We start from the raw sequence: 22,309 nt of genomic DNA, 5'->3' as shown, positions 1-22,309 counted from the left end.
AAAATAATATGTTCAATTATTGCCATACTAAAATTTACCGCGTAGTGCTACCACATATGAGTTTATCTAACTGAAATTGAAATAGATATTGTCTAATCCATTTTCCAGTTTTTAACTTCAGGCAGCAGGCCAACAGGCAGGCCTGGTACAATATTAAATTCGGAAGTTTCATATTATTTCATCTTTGTTTTATAGATAGCATAACTTTCGTTAAAAAAAAATAAGATTTATGATCGGATTAGAATAGATTGCTACAATCATTAACTAATTACAAAGATATAGGATAAATAAGTAGCTGAAGACGATTAAGTTGCATAATTAATTGTCACGGCTAACCGTCAATGGTAAAAGGCTAAATTAATTTTTATAACATAATAACCCTAGAGAATAACGCTAAAGTTTAATTCGAATTTTGGATGAACCTATAGGTGGTTGCATTATAATATACTTAACGCACCTACCGAACAACGAGCCTATAAAACTCAAAAGGATAGCATTTTTGGTGATTTAATGTAATAATTGATTAATTTTATAAATCTGTGAGCGTCACTCTTGGAGAAATAATATTAACTTCTTACTGTACAAATCTATCTTCGGCCACTTCTTCCTGTAATATTTTTAAAGAATATGTATCTTGTCATGAATCCTGAATATATATTATAAAGCGATTTAGTGAATTTTTGCAGAATGGTTTAAGTGACAAGTATGAATATTGTCTGTGTCAAAATAAAATTTAAGTTATCTGTATATTAAGGTAATGAAAAAATTGTTTAAGCATTGCTTAAATGCTAAAATGTTATTATATTTATAAAAGTAATACTAAGCTTTTTGAAGTCTCTTAACTGAGTGATTTTGATATTTTTGATTCGTGATTTAGATTTTGAAATTTTGATAGGCAATAATAACAAACTTCAGGAAGAATCTTTATTATTCAATTAAAAAGTCTCTTATATATCAGTTTTTCATACATATTAGACGAAGATATATCGTTACGGTACAAGATATGACTTTTTCAGTATTTATCCACTGTGAAAGCCTTTGCCGATATTTATTTAATATTCCTATACACAATCACCAATGGTCTTTTTAACTAACACATTAGACATGCTGCTTTATAGATTAGACTAGAGAGACGGATATAACGTAGTATTGCGTTATATCCGTCCTCAAAAAACAAAACTATTTAAACTGCGTTTGTGTCGTACTATTCACATATTACATTTGTCCATCTACCATATTAGCCTTTCTTTTAATATTTTTATATATAATCAAGTCAGTTCTTAGCGACATTAAAAAATGTCGATTAATTCATGTACTGTAAAGAAATAATTAATATTATTAAATTAATAAATACATATTAATATGATATGAACATAGATCAGGTTGCTCACTTTGTTTGTACAAACATTAAAGCTGGTTCCTTAATCTTATAACTAGTTTATTGTACCTAAAAAATGTTAATAGTCAATTATACAAATACAATTATATTATATTCTAATAGTCTAGCGCCTTACATCTAGAACTAGATGTAGGGTTTACCCAAAGCTTTTCACCCTATGCGCTCCTCTTTAATTTAATTGTAAGTAAAAAATTAATTTATTTAAGTAACTTAGTTTTTTTATAGTTTGCTGCCATTGATCTGTCAGGAATACACATGTGCGATTACATAATTCGCGCATGACAACATTATACTAATCTGTCAACTCGTATTATCAATTTAAACTTGAGAGGTTATAATATTACTATAGCCTATTATATCTCACCTGACGATTAATAATGTTAACAAGCTATTTATAGAGTGTAAAATGCATTGGTCTGCGACTTCTTTAAACCTTAACGCATAACAATAAAAAAGGCAAACCGGGAAGAGTCTAGCCGGTATGTCTTCATCGTTTAGATCAATTTTATTTAAAGATATCAGTGTTAAAAAACTATGGAGTGCCTGGACTCGTGGTTACATATTCAGTTCTGTGGTGCGACGCTGTCGGCGGGAGCGCGCGGTGATAGAAGTCCTACAATGCTTTAGACAGACGTTTTTCAAACCTCGAAGAACTCTGTTGATCTCAGCTACGGCTGCTTATCACAGCCGTGGCGAGGCCACTGACTGTAACAACGGAATTACAGACGCCGAGCTGGAGGTATGGAGAATTCCATTGCTCAAGGTCATTTATGTCAATATAAGGCTAGGTGCACACTGTAGCAGTAGTGTTCCAACTTTTTAATAACTTTTAGCTTGTTTTATTGTCAAAGATCAAAAATTTCGAATTACATTTACTTGAAATATTTTTTTTTGTAAATAAATATGGAAGTAGCTTGAATGAGCTACTAATAAGTAAATAATCAATAGGAATTTACACCCAACCAGTTTCAGATATCTGACCCATGCCTCTAAGACCCTTGGATCATATTGATAAAAAAAAGTTTTCCATAATAAAATAATATAGATATGCAGCTTATAAAATAATTAGTAGTTGGTGTATGTATTATCATAATTTTCTAAAATTATATTGTGAGTGTATTAAAAATAAATATAGCTCAAATATTTAAATACAATAATAAATATACAGGCAAAAATCTCTTTGTTTAAGTATATATGTATTAAGACAATAAAGAGTCAACAATTGTTAAGATATTTGATGATGATATGGGAACCACTCAGCAATCTGAGGTAGTGTATGGGTTCTACCATGGATTGCTCTCTCTGTACATGGAGGCGAGGACAGACAGCTACCTAGGATATGAATCGGATTGTGCAATGTGTGATGTCTGATTTTGTTACTTTGTATGCATTCATGTTTGCAATGTCTCACAGGTGGAGTGGTTGTTGATATAGTGAGACCAATGTTTACACTGTTGTGAGTGATTGTAGCATATGTGGTGTTAGTGGTGCTTGGGTCATGGAAACCCTGAGATGGGATCTGTGAAGATGATTTTAAGATGCTTTTTCCTGGTCTTGAGGAAGGTGCAGAGGAAATTGGGAGATGCATTTGCTATGTGAAGATTGGGGTGTGAAGAGGTTATCTCAAAATAGATGTTCAGGTTTATCTCTTAAATTTATATACCATGTATGTGTATATCAACCCAGATTTAACTGTGTGCATATTAAGGGCTAGTAATATCACCATACTGCTGAAGAGGGACCTTTTACTATCCTACGAGTTATGGCAGCGGCCGCATTTATTATGCTTATAAAATCACCTAGGAACAGTGCTGTGGTTACCTAGTGGCATTGCTATATTTTAACATCAGCAGTTATGAGCGGTCTGTAAAAATTCTGACTTTGAATTCAGACTTTCGCAGTGATCCTCATGTAATTGGATTCGGACTTACATGTACAGTGTAATGTGAACACACCTTTCTAATTTCCTATGTCCTAATTGGTTCACGGACGTGGCTAATGACAATGTTGTCCCTGTTTTAGTAACATGAATATGCTAGAGGCTGCAGATAAAATGAAACAATTACTTGATGAATTTATTACAGTAAACATATTTAGATTTTTTTTACATGCTGTTAGCTACATAATTGTATCTCAGACAGCACTTTAAATGGATAAGAAATTATGGTGGATTTAGGGCTATTAATACAGTTGTGTATGTGACGACAAATTACATTTATTTATGCCCTCTTATAGACTATTAAAATATTTTCTTAGTACCTTAAAGAAGTCACATATATTACTAATTTGTCTCTTGTGGCATATGTCTCATGATATATAAGTGGTCATTATTAAAGATACAAAGTACACCTATCCCCCGATTTACACGGTAGATACATTCCCGAGAAAAATGTGTAAATCAAAAATTAAAAATTTTCAAGTCAAAACTGTGTAAATCGAAAAACTTGCAGAAAATGCATGATTTTTCTATTGAACAGTTGTAATTTTTTCAATTATTTTAGGTGTACACAGAAGCAAAAAAATGCACTGACAAGTTAAAATATTTAATATCTTATGAAAATACTGTTTTTTTTTTATTTAATTACAATACATTACACAAAAGAACAGAAAAGAAATTACTCTCATTCTTTTTTTCGGAATTGATTTGAATCACTTCGAGGTTGGAATTCACTTTCATCACTCAAAGTTATTTGTGCCGATTCGATGTTTGAAGCAGAAATATTTACATTTTGAGAGATGGTAATAAAATTGGTTATTAAAATAAACAAAAACTTATTTGGAAAACCGTGTAAAAGCGAAAACGTGTAAAACAAGTACCGTGTAAATCGGGGCATAGGTGTATATATGACATCTTCATCATATCAGCCAATAGACACCCACTACAAGGAATAGGCTTCCTTCAAAGATCACCACCATGACCGGTCTTGTGATAACTGTATTCCTTGACTACCCATGACCCAGTGTATAAAAAAAAAAACAAAAATTAATGTAACTGTTGCAAACTCTAGAGATGTATAGTGTGCTCCCAGCCTTATTAATGACCTTGTTTATATATCAATAAGCATGCACCGACGCGAGGGCCGCCGTAACGAGCGTTGACGGCGGACTGTCGGAACGTTGCGGCAGATATAATATCCCTCCGTCTTGCCCCGCGCATGTCCTTGGCGCGGTACAGCAGTTTAGGTAGCACTGTGGTGAATCTTTATGGCTTATTCATAATTTCCTGTCTTCTGATCTTGTCATTCTTATAAATAATAAGGTAAATATGAACCGATAGTCGCTAAAGATATATACTATGGAATTTCAGGGAACTAAACCTCTCTTACCCTCGTTGTCATACTGCATTACACTTTCCGCGATCGCCCTCAGAGGTATTATGACAAAATAAATGAATCATACAAAGTTAATAAATATCCGATCTAAAAGAATATATATACATGTGTGTGTATATATATGTACGCATATATATACCAAAAGTTTCTAAAAATTCTGAGATGTTTATAATCAGCATTGAAGTATCTTAATGGTGATCATCATGATCTTAGACAAACCATCTTGTCACACTAAGCTATTTAATTATTCTTACTTATTTTTAAGGACGACATCTTAATGAAACATCTTTTCCAGAGCCTGTTGAAAGAGCTGGACGTTACAAAGGACCTCGTGAAGTCCACGTTGCAGTGCACGCGGTGCGGGAAAAGGATAGTCATAGACAAGAGGCAGAACCGCGTGCAGTATTGTGAGTACGTATGTCGTTGGTTTTTGGAACTTCCCTGCCATTGCTCTCTGAGTGCTGTAGACCTTTCTTATAACTCCCATCGTCAATAACAATATCTCATACCCACATGGCATCACCAGCAAAAGAAACTGAACAAAGACTGATAATTCGGCGCTTCCCTGATGCCCGAGTTGGATTGGGAAAGTAACTTATCTACTTCTGTCTCCACAGCTGCAAAGATGGCCGCCCCGCCTCCCAATCTTCAGACGGCTGGGTTCCGTTCATGGAAGCTGAGGACGTCATCATATGGCGGAAAGAGTACAAACCGGGCCAAGGACTGTACGCTTACAAGGGTAAGTTTCTTAACTAACTTTTTAATACGCTCTCTATGCAAATACCTGTATACTAATCTCAGAACTATTCTTGGGATTTCTGGACGAAATCGAATCAAGGAGGAGATTAGTAGACGAACGAAAGTAACATATTCCTGCGGATTTTTTTATCCTTTATAGGCGAAGCATTTGACGTCTGTCTCGCTTGATCTTAAGCGACGACGAGGCCAATGATGGTACATGCTTGCCCAGAAGAAACCCATTTACTCCTGTCTTGAAGATTCCTAAGTTATAATTGTCCAGAAACAATGAGGCTGGTAGATTGTTCCACTCCTTGGCTATTCACATTATAAAAGTATTATCAAAACTCTTTGTGCGGGTGGAAGGAATGTCGCGAATCCGTACGCAGTCTATAGAATAGACATAAACAAACTGCGAAAACTCATCAAGACATCTTTCCATCTCACACAACTACTAAGCGGGCACGGGTACTGCAAGCAGTACCTGCACCGTTTTAAAATAATCGACAACGGGACTTGCCCATGTGACGACTCCACAGTACAGACTTCTCATCACCTACTCAGACACTGCTCCCGATTCGCATCCAAAAGACGTGACCACGTGACCTTTTGTGAAAACTTTATTATAACTCCGTTCAACTTACCGGACCTTCTCAAGAAAAAATATATTGCAGAATCTTTTGATGAGTTGGCCCGGCACATTGCCCTAAACCTCATGGCATTTAATGATCTGTAGCGCTTGGGCAGCGACTTGAAATAAATTAATGTACCAACTAATATATAATTGAGTAAAACTTACAAATTTTATTGTTAATATGTATACATTTTAGCTGTATTTACCCATAAGAAAAAATTGTGTAAAAAAAATTGTAAAAATTATAAAACGCTGTCGTGTCTCGCAGCTGGGAAAAGAAAGATCCGTATCAAATGCGGCAACCTTCTCTCAACTGTCTGCGCTTAGTAAAAGCGAAAAAAATATTGTTAAAAAAATAGCGATACAAATTATAATTAATAAAAAAAGTCTATAGAATAAAGATAAACTGGCAAATTTTAGACGGTGCTCCAAGGTGTGAAGCTTAGTGCTGACTAAAGCAACGTTACCAATCAGCCTCTTGGCTCGTCTCTGTATGTAATCCAAAGCATCGACCTGATACCCATACCCATCACGAAAATTGAATCTTAAGTAAGGTATAGAAATATAGTTGAAACACACGCGAGCTAGAGAGTGATTATATCTTTCGCAAAGTTATAAATCTTTCTTGGCTTTACCTAGCGCACTACCCATCTCTAGTGGTATCTCAGCGATAGAGGACGTAGACTTGTGATTGTAGGTTGCGGGTTCAATTCCCGGAATAAAATCTTTTATAATTTACACTCTGTGTAATAACTATATAGAATTGCGCAGTAGCATCCTCTGTCTTCCCACAACACTACACTGCGATCGCCAGCTCGCCTTCTATACGAGGCGATTATGGTATATCCTCCATAGATATCTTTTATAGGAACAGGAAGGTTATCCAGCTCTATGAAGGTGAGAGGTCATGACACATGAAGACAATGTAGAAGAAAATACTTAGCTATTTTAGAACAGGATATTTACTTGTTAGGCGTAAATAAAACAGAGGAACATATTGGAACGATTTCGTTTTTCTCCGATTCAAGGTTCCTGAGGTAACTTTCGAGTTAAGTTATGTAACTGCATCTTCCCTTAAGTTGGACGTAACTTAAGAGGAGTGAATGTTTAATCAATTTGTCAATAAAAAGCTTTTACATTTATTTCCAATCAACCTGTATGATCACTCTGAAATATGTTACATTATTTATTTTTCTCACGCCATGGCGGTGAGGTATGATAGGGCGGAAGAACAAGACTACTTAGGATGCGTAGAGGCAGATACCAAAACACGAAATGTTCGTATATGACAACCGGGGTCATAATTATAGGCATCTCAAAATGCAAAAACTAGGCTTCACCTCATTCTTACTGTCGGGAACTACTCAGAGGTGAAGGTTAGTTAGTTAGTTTCTAAGGGACCTCGTAAACGCTGACATACAAAAACGCGAAAAAAAAAACGGAAATAAAAGAAATAATTGTAAAAACGAATGCACACACCCTAATGAGAGTAAAATATGGGAATTTTTTTTTTATATTACAGCGTGCCAATAACTTTCTGGCAGTACAAGTTCTACATATAGTAAACAATAATTATTATTAACATTGATATCATCGATTTTTCGAAAATAGTATATTGTGTAGTAATTAATATCGAAAGGATCTATACATTCACCTTCCTAAAGGCTGTACGCCTATGGCCACGTGATCACACGGCTAAGCTATGAGAAGGTAGTATATAAAAGGATGGACATCTATGTATACATAAATTAGCTTTTTATCAAATGATTTCTTTGCTTGTCACAGCTTTAAAATGTGGAAACGTGTTACTAAACCGCTAGTATTATAATTTCTATTGAACTGTGACCTTGTCTCTGGAGTTTTATCGTGATCTCACCTCGAGCACGAGACAGAACAAACAGTTTTGATGTCGTCGTTAGATAGAGATGGTGAATAAATAATTGTTTAATATTATCGAGTCCGCCATTAACGGTTTTTATTTTATTTTAGTACAGGTAGTATGTACAACACTTTTTTTGAATACAGACCCATCCACGGAATGAAGTCGAATATTCAAAAGGGGGATGTAAAACTGTTTAGCTTCATACTGAGAAATTTACAATAATCTAGTAACAACAAGCAACCAATGTTTGATCACAGATTTTTTAAAAGACTAAAACATACAAAATCTTTAAATAGAAAAGCTCTGAAAGTGAAGGTATATACTACATATATTATATAATTAATGTATAAACATTCCACGGTAAAATAAGTTTTTCAGTTGATTGTACAGAGTAGCGTCGGCGAAAAATTTTCATTAAATTAGGGTCACTTTAAATTGACATTGTTTTTACTTTTTCTCATTCCGAGATGGAAAGAGAAATGAGGAGATGCGCATAAGAGTCAAGTTCACTAACGTAACTCCAAGAGTTGCTCGTCTCAAATAGCAGTGAGCTGGGCATATCTTTCGTGTAACTGATGGCCGTTGTGGCTGAATGATTCTCTAGAGGCGACCCACGAGTAATATATTTCACAGTGATAACTTTATACAGTAAGATTGGAAATAGGTGTAAAAGCTTTGGCTTATTTCCGATCAGCCCTGTACATGTATATCTTTACTTTAATTTAATTATGTGTATCCCTGTATATGTATATCTTTACTTTAATTAATTTTTTATCTTTACTTATATTTTTACTTTAATTTAAGAAAGGGATATAATAGGAGCTAAGATAGATATTCTCTCAATTTTGAGTAGACAATATAAAGAGACCAATATTCCTCAAACTTTGCAGGACAATTGCAGAAAAAGCAATCAGTAGAAATTAAAGTTAAAAATAAGAATAAGTGTAAACAATGAAAATGAAATGTATATAGAACAAAGTGTTTAAAATAAAATAAGGAAATATAAAACTGAGGAATGAGGTGAGGAATTAAAGAGAAAGGCAGAAGAAATGTGGAAATAAACATGAAGTATGAAAGGTTATAAAAAGAATGCAAGAAGAGCGCGCAAATGAAAGTAATGTGAAAAAAGAAATTAATAAATGAAATAAAACGACCCTGTCCATCCCAAAGATAGGGGTACGAGACCTCCAATAGCGGGGCCCTAAAAAAAATACAGAACAAGTTTTTCAAAAAACCAAAACTATTTTAAAAGTTGCGAGAGCTAGAAAAATTTTTTCTGTCGCATTCCAATAGAAAAAATAAATTAGTGAAACATATTTCAGAGTGATCACTTTATACAGTGTGATTGTGAATAGGTGTAAAAACTTTAAAGATTTTTCTCGATATATGAGTTTTACATTCACCTTTATATAGCTGTACACCTAAAACCAATTACTCTGTATAACATATACAAATCGAAGGCGAACATATCATTGGAAGAACTCGGATATAGTTTATGATTAAGAAAAGGACCAATATTTAGCCACTTCCGCATATGCAGTGGTAGTCGCGCAACAAAGTGCACCGCCCGCCAGCCCGCTGATAAATGCGTATGCGGCAAACAATGCGAATTACACAACCGCCACCGTTAAATCACTCAACACGTGTTTCACCCTTCCATGGGGCATCTTCAGGAGTTATGTTACACCGATTAGTGCCAAACACAGAGTCTGATTCCATTAAATATAGTTTATGATAAAAAAAATATACTTGTCGCAATAGTGGAAATATTATAAGACTTATAATATTCTTAATATTCTGACACATAAAACTATATATTTTTATATGTATATTGTTACCTAATAAATAAATTATCAAAAAATATTGATTTATCTTTCATTTATATGATGTCGTGGATGAAAATAGATTAAGTAGCCCTGTTATAAGGCATAACAAACAATTTTTTTTTCAACTACATATTAAGAGAAAGAGATATAGTAAAAGAAATTAGTTGGGATAGCTTTAAACCATGAGCTAGATACGATAACGTAGCCAAAAGTGTATTAAAATTTGAGAGTAAATGTTTAGTCTGACCCTGAACTCCAGTACCAAGTTTCTAAGGCCTTCGTTCTATGTTCCAGTGTACGGGAGGTATTCAGAGGTGAACGCACGTGACTTCGCTGCAGTGCAACTGGACGGCGCGTACAGGCGGGTGTGGGACGCAGCCGTGGCGGCCCTCGCCGTGGTCCAGCGCTCTGCCCTGGGTGTCCACGGGCAGGCTGTCTTGCACTGGGAGGTGCTTTGGCCGGTAAGTTCTCACGACAGGCTTTTATTACATAAATGGTAGAAAGATTCTCGATTGGCAACCATGAGCTTCTCATTTGGTTTTATTGCATCACTGACGATCTTATGGCTAAGCCGCACGAAAATGTGGCGCCTCTCCTCGTCTTCTAAAAGGGAAGCGATGTTCCTATAACATCGGGTATGGTTATACCCGATGTTATAGGAACATCGCTATAACCGTTGTGATCTTTAGGAGGGGGGGGGGGTGGCTAAGGATGCGTTCTTGTGGACGTGCACCGCCTGACATGATGATGAATTCCACGAAGTAGTATGAATATAAAGAAAATTAATTGTTTTAAATACGTTTAAGTACACAATATATGACAATTAAAAAATGGGTGGTGTAACAATGAAATTTAACTAACTCCACAAATACCTGTATATTGGTGATTAAACCTCCAATATACACAATTTGTGATGTTACAATTTTAAATCGTAATAACCTAAATATTTAACGGAATCAGGCGTTATTTTGCGAAAGTCCATTCTAAGTAAAAAAAGGACTAATATATAGCTACTTCCGCACATGCAGTCGTAGTCGTGCAATAAAGTGCACCGCCCGCCAGCCCGCTGATAAATGCGCATGCGGCAAACAATGGGAATTACACAACTGCCACCGTCAAATCACTCAACACATGTTTCACCCCTCCACGGGGCATCTTCAGGAGTTATGTTACACCGATCAGTGCCAAACACTAAGTGACTCTGCACGACTGCATGTGCGAAAGTAGCTATATATTGGTCCTTTTCTTACGTAATGAACTAAATTTCTTAATGCTTTTAGAGTTTCGTATTATTCATTTTACCAATTATCTAGATATACTTAATTAACTAGGTTCTAATATTTAAAATGAAAATATTTACTAAAAGAATATATAGTTTTCTCAGTTATGATAACATTAATTTTAATGTCACAGAATATGTGAAGTTTACAGTAAATTCAAATATTCTTTATGAGAGGTAATCTATTCTCATTAATTAAGATAAGATATTATTGCGTCAAGAGCAATACTTCCTGTTTGGTTCATTAATGCCTCAGATCTGAGACGAACGGGCAATAGAAAACAAGCATGACGACATATAATAATTAAAAAATAAATAAATAGCATTTTTATTTATCATTGAAATAGCCTTGAATACATACATACATTCCCAAGGTGCGCTATCTTCTGTGAAGTCATTTAAAGTGTAGTAGCATTTAACAATCAAACATAACAAGATCACAAGTTTATATTCAGTAAGAGTTCTGTTAAAAGTTCCAATTTTGAATAAAAGAATTAGCAGTTTTTTTTTTTAAAAATCTAGTAATTGTTAACATTATCGGGGATCCTATCATTATTAGCTATAAGATGTCCACTATTGGACATAGATTAGCCTCTTAGATTTGTAATAAAACCTTTCTGAAAGTAATCTACATTCAGCTTCATCCGAGTCTGTCGAGATTTAGGTAAACAAAATTTTGTTATTGTTTTTGACATTAAATACGTCTCATTGCACTTAGAAATTCGGTCAAAGTTTTTATGGACGTATAATAAAGTATGAGATGCAACAGTAAATGATTTCATCATTATATCAGTTGATAAACGTTCAAAGATATAGGCCTCCCTAAAGGTTGTCTGACTTGTCTTTCGCTGCCCGCGTCAGCGACTTCTCGCGAACTCGACTATGTTGTATGTATATATTTAATGGAATCAGACGTTATCTTGCGGAAGTCCATTCTAAGTAAGAAAAGGACCAATATTTAGCCACCTCCGCACATGCAGTGGTAGTCGTGCAACAAAGTGCACCGCCCGCCAGTCCGCTGATAAATGCGTATGCGGCAAACAATGCGAATCACACAATTGCCACCGCCAAATCACTCAACACGTGTTTCACCCCTCCACGGGGCATCTTCAGGAGTTATGTTAAACCAATTAGTGCCAAACTCAGAGTGAACTCAGTCTGTCGCCGCTTATTATTTATATGTTTATGTTATTTGTATGTATATGGTCCCCGTTTTTTGGAGACCACTGCTATTTGTGTGACAGCGACGTTACTTTTCGAGTAAATGTCAATTCCTTCATGTACATTACCTGATCACAATTCTACCCGTGTTTATATAATACATTTTATTTAAAGTTTTACAATTATAGTTGAAAACCAGTCTTTATTTTGCCATTATTACTTTTTACTTACCGACCCTTAGAGTTGAATGTTATTTCTATTTATTGTGATCTGCGCCACTTTTTTTACAATACCCAAGGAATATAGGGCGCAGGTTATCTCCTCATTCGCCACTTCTCTCCTCGACCTCGGAATCAGAGCGGTCACTCGAGAATATTTCGGCGCCGTCGGTTGAACGATGTATCCCGCTCATTGTCACGTCATCTAATCAATGTTCCGTTGTAACTTTAAAAATAAGATGAAATCTTTCCAGTGTTGCCAGTCTAATAACGTTAAAATTAAATTAACCTTCAGAGATTATTCGCGAATCGTGACTACGTATATATTCGTCGACACAAGGAGTTCGACGCACTTGGTGAGCACGTCATCGAAGAAAAAGTACGCAGCGACGCGCCCGCAGCGCCGCAAGTGGACCCGGACCAGCCCACGAACGTGCACGCGAAAGCGAAACGGAAAAGTATGGAGAACTACGCGATGGAGGAAGACGGGAAAAGCGACCTCGTCGTGGACAACAAGGTGTACATCATCGTATCGCGGTCTTGCGAACATCCAGACGTCCCAGAGACGAAGCACGCGATCAGAGTGCTTGAATATTGGAGTCACATGGTTGTTAAAACCACGCAAGGCGTTGATAAGGTACCGTTCATTTTTTTTAATAATTAAAACATTTTTTTTATTTTTGAGTTATCCTAGCTTTCATGCGCTTATAAAAAACATCAATTACATACATATTTATATATAAGATTTAAAATTAATTGGTGTCGATAGATGGCGCTTGTAGTATATTGGCTCACACTATCATTTGACACGGAGTAGATGACTCGGATGACGAATCACCTCCCTTCCTCTCGTTTTAACACGCCACCTTAGGGCAGTGGGACTCTCGCTCCACACTTATGCCCTATCCGAGGAACGACTACTCCGCGTCGTAGGCCGAGGCCTCCCGGTGGAAATCTCCACGGATGACATACTCGCTGATTTAAAGCAGCAAAATATTTCGATAGTGCGAAGCGCGTGTCCAGCTCTCGCACTAAGAAACCAATTCCCCTGGTGATGCTCACCATCGAGCTCACCCCTGAGAGAAAGATATTTGAGGTCAGGAGGATCTGCTCCCTCACAGGCCTCACTTTCGAAGCTCCTCACAAGAAGGGTGTAATTGGACAGTGTCATCGCTGTCAACTGTACGAGCATTCTGTCCGTAATTGTTACGCACGTCCGAGGTGCGTCAAATGTCTGAGCGATCACGACACCCAGGATTGCACTCGTACGGCCGACGCAAAAGAACCGGCAGCGTATGTTCTTTGCCAAACGGCTGGTCACCCCGCTGACTATCGGGTCTGCGCACGGCGGGCCCGCGGGCGGGGTCCTAGCTTCGTGCGGGGCCCCCCGGCTCCGTCCACACGCGGATTTCGACCTTTCCGATGAAGCTGTAAAAGCCGCAAGGCTAACAGCAAAAACTTCATATGAGACAATAGAATTTGAGACTAATTAACTGTCTATATATGTAGTTTTGTCGTTGTCAGTTGAATGTATATGTTGGTTATATAGGTCAAATTATATTACAATATCTAGGCGAGTACGTAAACATTAGTTTATCAATTAGTAAAAAAGTGCTTTCATTAACTATATATTATTCCCCTCATCTCTCATATATACACACACATAAAGGAACTATGTTACTTTAGATGACGATAGATGGCACTAGTGGTAGATTGTCCTTGCAGATTGCAGTTATCGTTTGACGCAGATAGTTGCATATAAGGATACGGCTGTGACGGGATCAATTAAATAAATCAAAAACTTTACGGTGGCACGACATTTATATGTATTCTACCACCGCGTTCCGAAGGTAGATATGCGCCGAAAATAAGCGTCTAGAACTCTACACTTGCTCTTTTTAAAAATCCAAGAACACATTAATTTTCTTTACAAGAAACCAAATGTAAGGCGTACCTGATTGTCTTAAAGTATCGTCCTTTTCATTAGCTGGGGTGGAAGCAAAAAATTGTTGATATAACGTCACACAAAAATCAAAAAGCGGACTTTGATTTGAATTGTGTATAATAAATATCTGGTAAAATGTATTGGTATGTTAAATGAAATAAAAAGGGAAATATGTTAGGCAAAAGTCTTCAGCGAATTCTCGCAAACTTGACTATGTGTTATTTTCATCAAATATTGAAACATATTATTAAATATTTAGGGTGAGTAAAGATAGATTACATTTGGTCAGCGGATCAGACGATAGATCATCGTAGTCTAGCACCATCACAAAAACACCACGAGTGTTTATTTATTGTCTTTATTTTTCACTTTGAATCATCAATAACTAAATTAATAAATATGTTAAAACAAGACGGTAAATGTCACTATTTATAATTATATCTATCAATAATCATATTAACTTTATAATTTTAATATGAATTAATGAAAATAATTGATTTCGTGAAATATTTGGGCTTGTTCTGAACGGATGTAAGATACACTTGTTAAGGCCCTGCCCTCGTCCACTTCAAGTAAAAGTAACGTGTATGTATGTTGCTTTCAGCCGGGCATGGAGTTCGTATTAACGTACTACGATGAACCAGCGGCAGGTGGACTTCCAGGAGGCGTCGCGGCATGGGCTTCGGGCAGAGCAGCACCGGGGTACCTCGCACGCATGCGCACTGCCGCTGCCCGCTACCGCAACTGGGCCGCCGATACCCCACCGCACGATCAGGTACGAAACATACTAACATTGTACATTTTGTCGGAAAAACTACGGCTTGGGATGTCGGCAATAGATGGCGCTAGTAGTCGATTATGATTCGCTATAGCTTATGATAGAAGAAACTTGAATGGGTTACGGTTTTCCAGAGAGCAAAGGAAAGGGCCATGCTGAAGTGAAGAAATTTTCCGAAGAACCAAGATGAACGACGTAGTTCGAAAAGTAGAATTGGTGATAGGTGCATCGATGATATAGTCATATATATAGGCATAGATGATATAGGCAATCGCTGTGTGCAGGCTACGCCATACCGGCCGTGATGATCATTTGAGGAAAGCCTATGCCTTGCATAACATACTAAAATGCTAAACAATAATGTTATTATATTACTAAATATATTCTTTTTGCACTTGGTGTAATGGTCGACTGAATTAAGCAGTTGTAAATGTGATAGGAAATAATATATATATATATATATATCTCATCTAATGAGTTCACTGCTCAAGTATGAAAAATCTCTCCTCTGATAAGCGTCCTTAATTATTATGTTTTTATGTCATCGGTGGACAATACATACGGCATTTTAAATGATACAATGAATCCAATCACAAGGTATCAGTGATGCAGATTTATGTTGTCTTCTAAACAAGTTCATCACTTTCAGGAGATGCCTGACTTCACGCCGTTCGATCCGCAGCTGGTGAACGAACAGGAGAATTCCTCGAAGCAAATAAGTGAGCAGGATATGGAGGTGAGGTGTCTTAGAACCTCATCTTTTTTTTCTTGCGTATAAGGATGTATTTACAAGCAACGATTTTTCATCTATCGATCCTGATTGATATAAAAAGGCTATATAATCTTCAACAATTCATGCCTATCTATTCACCATACTTTTAGCCATAGAAAGTCCACTGTTGGACATAGTGTTCCCTAAAGATTTCCAATAGGACCTTAAAAATATCGACTGTCCATTTTGAGAGCGGACCTTTGCAACGCGTACAGGTTCGTGTTCCTAACAATAGAAACTGTCTGTTATTTATTAAAATTAAAACTCTTGCTCTCTCTTTCGCTCTATCTCTGGCTCTCACTCTTACCGTCTTTCTCTTTCGCTCTACCGGAACACTTGTAGGGCGTTGAACAATGTGAAATCATTGTGGTTACCGTTAGTTTTTGAATTAACTAAATATCAGTTTACTTGAGATATCTTCTGTAACTATGGCAGTAACTAGTAGCTCACACAGTTTTGTAACACAGAATTCTCTCCACCGTCACCCATAACTTCTTCGCATGTAATAGATATATAAGCTTAATTCCGACAAAGATCGTCATAAATTAAAACTAATTCTATGTTTTGTTATTTCAACGTTACAGTCTTCAAAAGACGGTCCCGAATTGGAACATATTGTACGAACAAGAGACCAGGGCACACAGACAGAGGATGAAATAGAAGCGAATAGAGTGGAAGTAAGAGAAGATAACGGAAAAGTTGAAGTGATCAAAACGAACGAAAATCAAACTACAGTCAAAACTCAAAAAGATACGATAGCGAGATGCGTGGTGGAAGTTAAGAATGAAGAAGTCGCAGAAGAGTGTAAGAAAGAAGAGATTTCAGATAGCAAGAAAGAAACACCAAAGGTATGCTTGTAATTTGAAAATAGATTTTATATATTACCATGAAATGCTTTTTTGTTTTCTTTACATTTAATATACTATGTATTACCACAAGAATTCACCTGTGGGTCATTCATTACTGGTATGTCCAGGGACTCTATTTCCAATAGGACTCATGGGAAACGGCTTGCAACCAGACTCTTCCGACAAACTTGACAAGGTCGTCTTTTATATGAATGTATATATATATATATATATATATATATATATATATATATATATATATATATATATATATATAATCCCATCTTGAAACTAATATAAATCTATTTTTTATGTCATCTGTAAATATTAAGTGTTAATCTTTATATTCTGTAATGCCATTAAAACTAAAGTACCATAAAGGTAACATTTACAAAAAATTGAAAGTTATCTCAAATATGAGCTGTAAACGATATATTCGTTTAATTAATCAAGTTATGAGGCTTAATTCGCATTAACTGTCTTGCATTGCTTAGTGTTATATGATGCACCAACATTTTATACACCACTATCATCAAGATCAAACTGCTTCCACTAGTGGACTTCCTTCCTTTTCGTTTTCCAATTGTTATAATTTTACTGAAATAAGTAATCTTAATATGACACACACAGGCTGCCGTAGTCAGTGTGCAGAGTTATTATTTTAAAAATATTGCATTGTCGGGCGAATATAATACAAAAAATATTTTAAAAAGGTTTTAATATTGATTTCTTATTTCAGGAGGTCTCTTTGGAGGGAGAGCCAGAGGAAAAGAATGGTACCTGGTGGAGGTACATGTATCCCTTCTACTACTTCGTATGAGTAGTATGAACATGTATCGCTGCATGAGTTTGTAGATATAAGTTTAGTGTTGTAAGTGCAAAAAAATTAATTTTCATTTGGTGTTTAATGTGTTCATTAAATTTAAAAATTTTGTTTATATATGGGTGTTGTTGAATATGAAATATTTGTAAATTAAAAAATAGTAACGATTTGGTTGTTGAAAAAAAATTCGCGAATTGTTTTTAGGTAAATAAATCGTTTGACGGACTCAAACGTTGGCCGCCATCTTGGCGAATCGTTATGAAATGTCATTTTACCTGCCATTAGTTGAATTAGTCAAATCGTTGAATAGTGTAATTGCTTTTTATTAAGGTCGGTGATTTATTCTTAAGTATTTTCAGAAATACAATTAAAATTGTAGTTTTTCTACATCTTTACGTTGCTAAAGTATGGAGGCAGACTATATGTGGTTCCTGAACCTTATTGCTATATATCCGTATAAATTATGAAATCGACTTCAATGAGTTAGCATACCTAAGTTAGTTATGCAAATGACTCAATATATCAAAGAGCTTTTTATTTTGCGATCAAAGTAAAAAACACATTTTATTTATTTAAAATTACAAAATATATAATTTCAGAACGACGTTGATGGATATAGTAGTTTTAAACTAAAACTGCCGTCAACATCTTTCACCTTAAATAGCTAAATAATTAAATGGCACATTCAAATGAGATAAATACGGCAAAATAAATTAACTGAAGGTTAGATCCGAGACGTGAACGCTTCCTTTGGGCTCGAGGTCACCTAGAAAGCGATGGAGGGGGTTATGCTCTAGGAGATTTGTAGAAATACTAAGATGTCGGTAACAAAGCTCGAAGAATTGCTCGTTTGAAATGGCAGTGGCGTTGGGACTAAAAGGTTCTTGAATGGCGACCACCAGCTGGTAGATAACGTGGTTACCGATGACATACTCCAAGTCGTACCGGGTCATGTGGTGGCCTTTGGAGAAAGCATATGGCTTGCGGGGGTATTTATCAGCTGAAAAGATTATGAAAAACTTGTGTAACCACATACGAAACCAATATTTATTTGCACCCGCGAAATACACGAATGCCACTTGTGTAGCATTGTAACTTAGGTCACTTTTTAAACGGTTTTATTTAGTTCGACCCGTACGGAATTTATTTGGATCAAAATTAGAAATTGAAATTTACGCACCTTCCCGTTGTCAGATTGATCTAAAATTTGGTACAAACATTTAATTTAGATGACAATACAATATAATAAAATCAATAACATTATAAATCTAAGATGGCCGCCGATACAAAATGGCGAATTACATATTTTTCTTTAACCCCCTCAATATGCTTATCAAATGAAAGGGCTACACTAGTAAAACACGATGATTATGTCAAAATTTAAAATTCAAGATGGACGCCGTTCCAATATGGCGGACTAGGTACATATTTTTCTACAACCACCACAATATGGGTATCAAAAACCGTTTAACTTAAAAGTTTTTTAAATGTATTCATTTATTTATATGTTAAAGTGTTTGTTTGGAGTTTGTACATGTATGTTGTATAAACTTAGAATTTAATTTTGAAGAGTGTGGGTCGGATTTACATTAAATAATTCCCCTCATCTTTCTTCTATCGGACAACAAGATAATAGGATCCACCACATCCGTACATGGTTGAAATTCCATACACCTGCACTAAGTGTTTCTCTAATACTTTTATAGTGCTTATAAGGAGTGGAAAAACCTACCAGCGTCATTGTTTCCATAGAATAATAACTTGGGAGTCTTCAAGACAAGAGTTCTTCTAGGCAAGCGAATACGTCGTATACCTTGTCATAGCACGACATCAAAAGCTTCGCCTATAAACGTTAAATAAATATATAATAATAAAAAAGTAATTAAATTGAAGTATGAACAAATAACTTATTAGATATAATTTAAAAATTTAACGAAATTATTTTAAAACAATAATGTAGATAACAAATAGACAATTCGTAATCCGTGATGGCTTCTTGTTAGTTGACGAAATATAAAAACAGTCGCCGACCTGAGTTTTCCGCTGCACTATCGTGTTATTTAATTTTGTCTCATAACATTTTCTACACATTTTCTTAGTATTGTAATACCTGGCAAATAGCGTTGTTTAATATATTTGACAATTGAATCACGTTTACATTTAGTTACGACGTAACATATGTTGATTATTCAGGTCCACGGCCACAGGTGAAAGCCCACAGCTGGGATTCTTACCTACTAAGACACGGAGCGCGTCTTGCTTTTTAACACACTTATAACGGCAATACGTTTACCTGATGTTATTATAATAAACTGTAATTGCAAAGATAAGTTAAAATTTTTTGGTTGAAGACAATAGTTGTCGCTCGGCTATGTGTGTGGTTTTGTGGCCGACAAGCGCCGTACCGAAGATGTTGAATATCTAAACCTATAAAGCATAACCACAGTAACCTAGGTTTTACTTTACCTAACATGTTCAACCTGTTTTATTGGAATGAATCGTCTATTTTTCATGTCGCGTTTTCTTATAATTTTTACGCCTCGCTATGTAACTAGATATTTTTTATAACAAACCGAAAGGGTCATACGTTTGTAGAATTCATTTTCGAATTGCTCCCCTTGATAATAAAATTGCCCTCCCGTGGGTCGTGGACCACACTTTGGGAAACATTGTTTTAGAGAGAGGTTACTGTAGCTAGTGAAATAAGGCAGAGAAACATGTGAATTGACAGGAATTATTTCAGCATTACGACGTCCATCATTGGACATGGGCATCTCTTGAATAATTCCAATAGGAACGGTAGGAAGCCTGCATTCACTTCAGCCTTATATAGTATATATCTTTATATTTATTTATCCAGACCATTATACACTTTGGATCATTTATAGGTGTACAAAAGAAAAATCCAAGAATAGTCCCAAGACGATAGAAACTAAAATCAGATTCAACTTGCTCTATATCTTCCTGCAATTTAAAATAAAGCTTTGAGAGTAATAAACGCACCTAGATCTCATAGCACCTAGTGCTCATAACCAAATCGGTTATGTTTTTATGGTCAATTTCACAAATATATGATAATTTGATCGTTGTGCTACTGAAGTCATTGTATTCGCGCGGCGAGACGAGTACAACTTTAGTGGCGGTGCTCATGCTTTTTACCTCGACTTTCTCCTAAGGCGCGGTACAGCGGTTTCGGTAGGTCTATTATAAACTAGTCCAATGCAAAGAGCAGATGTTGCGTTTGACGTAATGCTTTTATTTGAAACCAAACATAATTCGAGATCAATTTTGTAATGAATTTGTTATATGTAATAAATATAGGCATTTTATAGCCAGTAATGTTATTTTGTATTCAAGTGCACTTCGTGGTCCAGAAATTTAATACGAGGTGACGTATCCGTTAGTTTTTCTACATTAGTTGTAAAATAGTTTGTATGAAATAAGTCGTTATTGTAGACTAAATATGTTTGTGTACAAAGCCGTGGAGTGTATAGTGTATGAATAATTATTTGTTAATAAATCTTTATTGAGAAGTTATTCATTTCATTTTTCTCCTGTGTATGTATATGTGTATTTCTCTAAAACAGTGATTTCCAAAGTGGTCTTTATCGATCCTATCTATGATAATGTCATATCATCTATGACAAACTGCAAGAGGTCTACGTCGGCGAAAAAATAATTTGGGGGTCCATGAAATGAAAATGGGGGTCCACGATAGTGGACCTCAACACAAACACTGATAGTACCTATTTACTTACATCATACTATCTTATATCAAAACATTTTACATTATAATAAAAGTACCTATGAAGTAAAAAATTATTAATATGTTACGTATATTTTATATGACAGATACAAAATTTTATTTTGAGTAGTTTTAATTTAAATTCAATTAATAAATGTATAAATTAACATGTGTTTTTACATTAAGTTTTTAACACTTAACTTCACTACAGTTAGAAATTAACAGGAAATCAATATCAGGTAAGTAGGGGGTTTACCCAACACGGAAAAACATGGCAAGGGGTCTACGACACAAAAAAGTTTGGGGAACTCTGACGTAAAAGGTATAATCCTTCTACATTTTGAGACTTACGACCTATATCAATTCTGCCATTTCTGTCCCAAGCTTTGGAATGTTAGTCCACGCGGCGCACGTGGTGTTTGCTGAATACCTATATAGGCTTAAGCTCGGAGAGATTCCCTCGTTCATCTGCGACCCAGCGGTGGACCAGACAGTGGGCACGCAATTGCGTGCTGTCCTGTGATCGCAAGGGTAAGATGGGAGTTAAGGTAAGGATAGATAGCGGCACCATCGCCTTCATAATGGAAAATAGAGAACGCCGCCACAAATAAAAATAAACAAAAATTAAATATGAGGTTGAGTAATAAAATAAATGAAACAATAATAATATAAATAAGGAGAAATTCAAAATTGTGATAATAAACGCGGCGAAGGAAAAGACGCGATGTGTGTGAGGATTTGAATGAAAGAAAATGATATAACAGAGAATGTACAGCGTAAAAAAGATGCAGTAAAAAAACTTGTGAAGGAGAGAACGCTAATAAAAAATGTACTGAAAATTAATTGCACCAAGTCACTCATAGACTTAAGATAGAGGATATTTATAGCCTATTTTATTTCGGGCGGATCTGTCTCGTACGCAATTTACA

The 22,309-nt window shown here is 35.7% G+C and overlaps 1 protein-coding gene across 1 annotated transcript; it reads left to right on the top strand.

Annotated features, from left to right (window-relative positions):
- The first annotated feature begins 1,737 nt into the window (after window positions 1-1,737).
- On the top strand, window positions 1,738-21,129 carry LOC137926177 (uncharacterized). Its single transcript, XM_068769737.1, has 9 exons — window positions 1,738-2,138; window positions 5,027-5,142; window positions 5,349-5,470; window positions 10,106-10,272; window positions 12,765-13,106; window positions 15,019-15,189; window positions 15,842-15,928; window positions 16,549-16,812; window positions 17,552-21,129. Exons 1-9 carry the CDS (start codon window positions 1,881-1,883, stop codon window positions 17,630-17,632), a joined length of 1,608 nt encoding a protein of 535 aa, XP_068625838.1. The 5' UTR covers window positions 1,738-1,880; the 3' UTR covers window positions 17,633-21,129.
- The last annotated feature ends 1,180 nt before the right edge of the window (window positions 21,130-22,309 follow it).

The sequence above is a fragment of the Battus philenor genome, unplaced genomic scaffold, assembly GCF_028537555.1.
Source record: "Battus philenor isolate CCGP_79_NKW_IND1 unplaced genomic scaffold, ilBatPhil1.0.hap1 SCAF_29, whole genome shotgun sequence".
NCBI lineage: Eukaryota > Metazoa > Arthropoda > Insecta > Lepidoptera > Papilionidae > Battus > Battus philenor.
Note: the sequence above shows the minus strand (reverse complement) of the source record. Positions and strands in the feature narration are given on the sequence as shown.

Excerpts from the sequence above, each read along its gene's own strand:
- LOC137926177 (XM_068769737.1), top strand. The coding sequence starts at position 1,881 with ATGTCTTCATCGTTTAGATCAATTTTATTTAAAGATATCAGTGTTAAA. Across the intron at positions 2,139-5,026 it reads TTACAGACGCCGAGCTGGAG|AGCCTGTTGAAAGAGCTGGA; the intron begins GTATGGAGAATT and ends CATCTTTTCCAG. Across the intron at positions 10,273-12,764 it reads ACTGGGAGGTGCTTTGGCCG|AGATTATTCGCGAATCGTGA; the intron begins GTAAGTTCTCAC and ends ATTAACCTTCAG.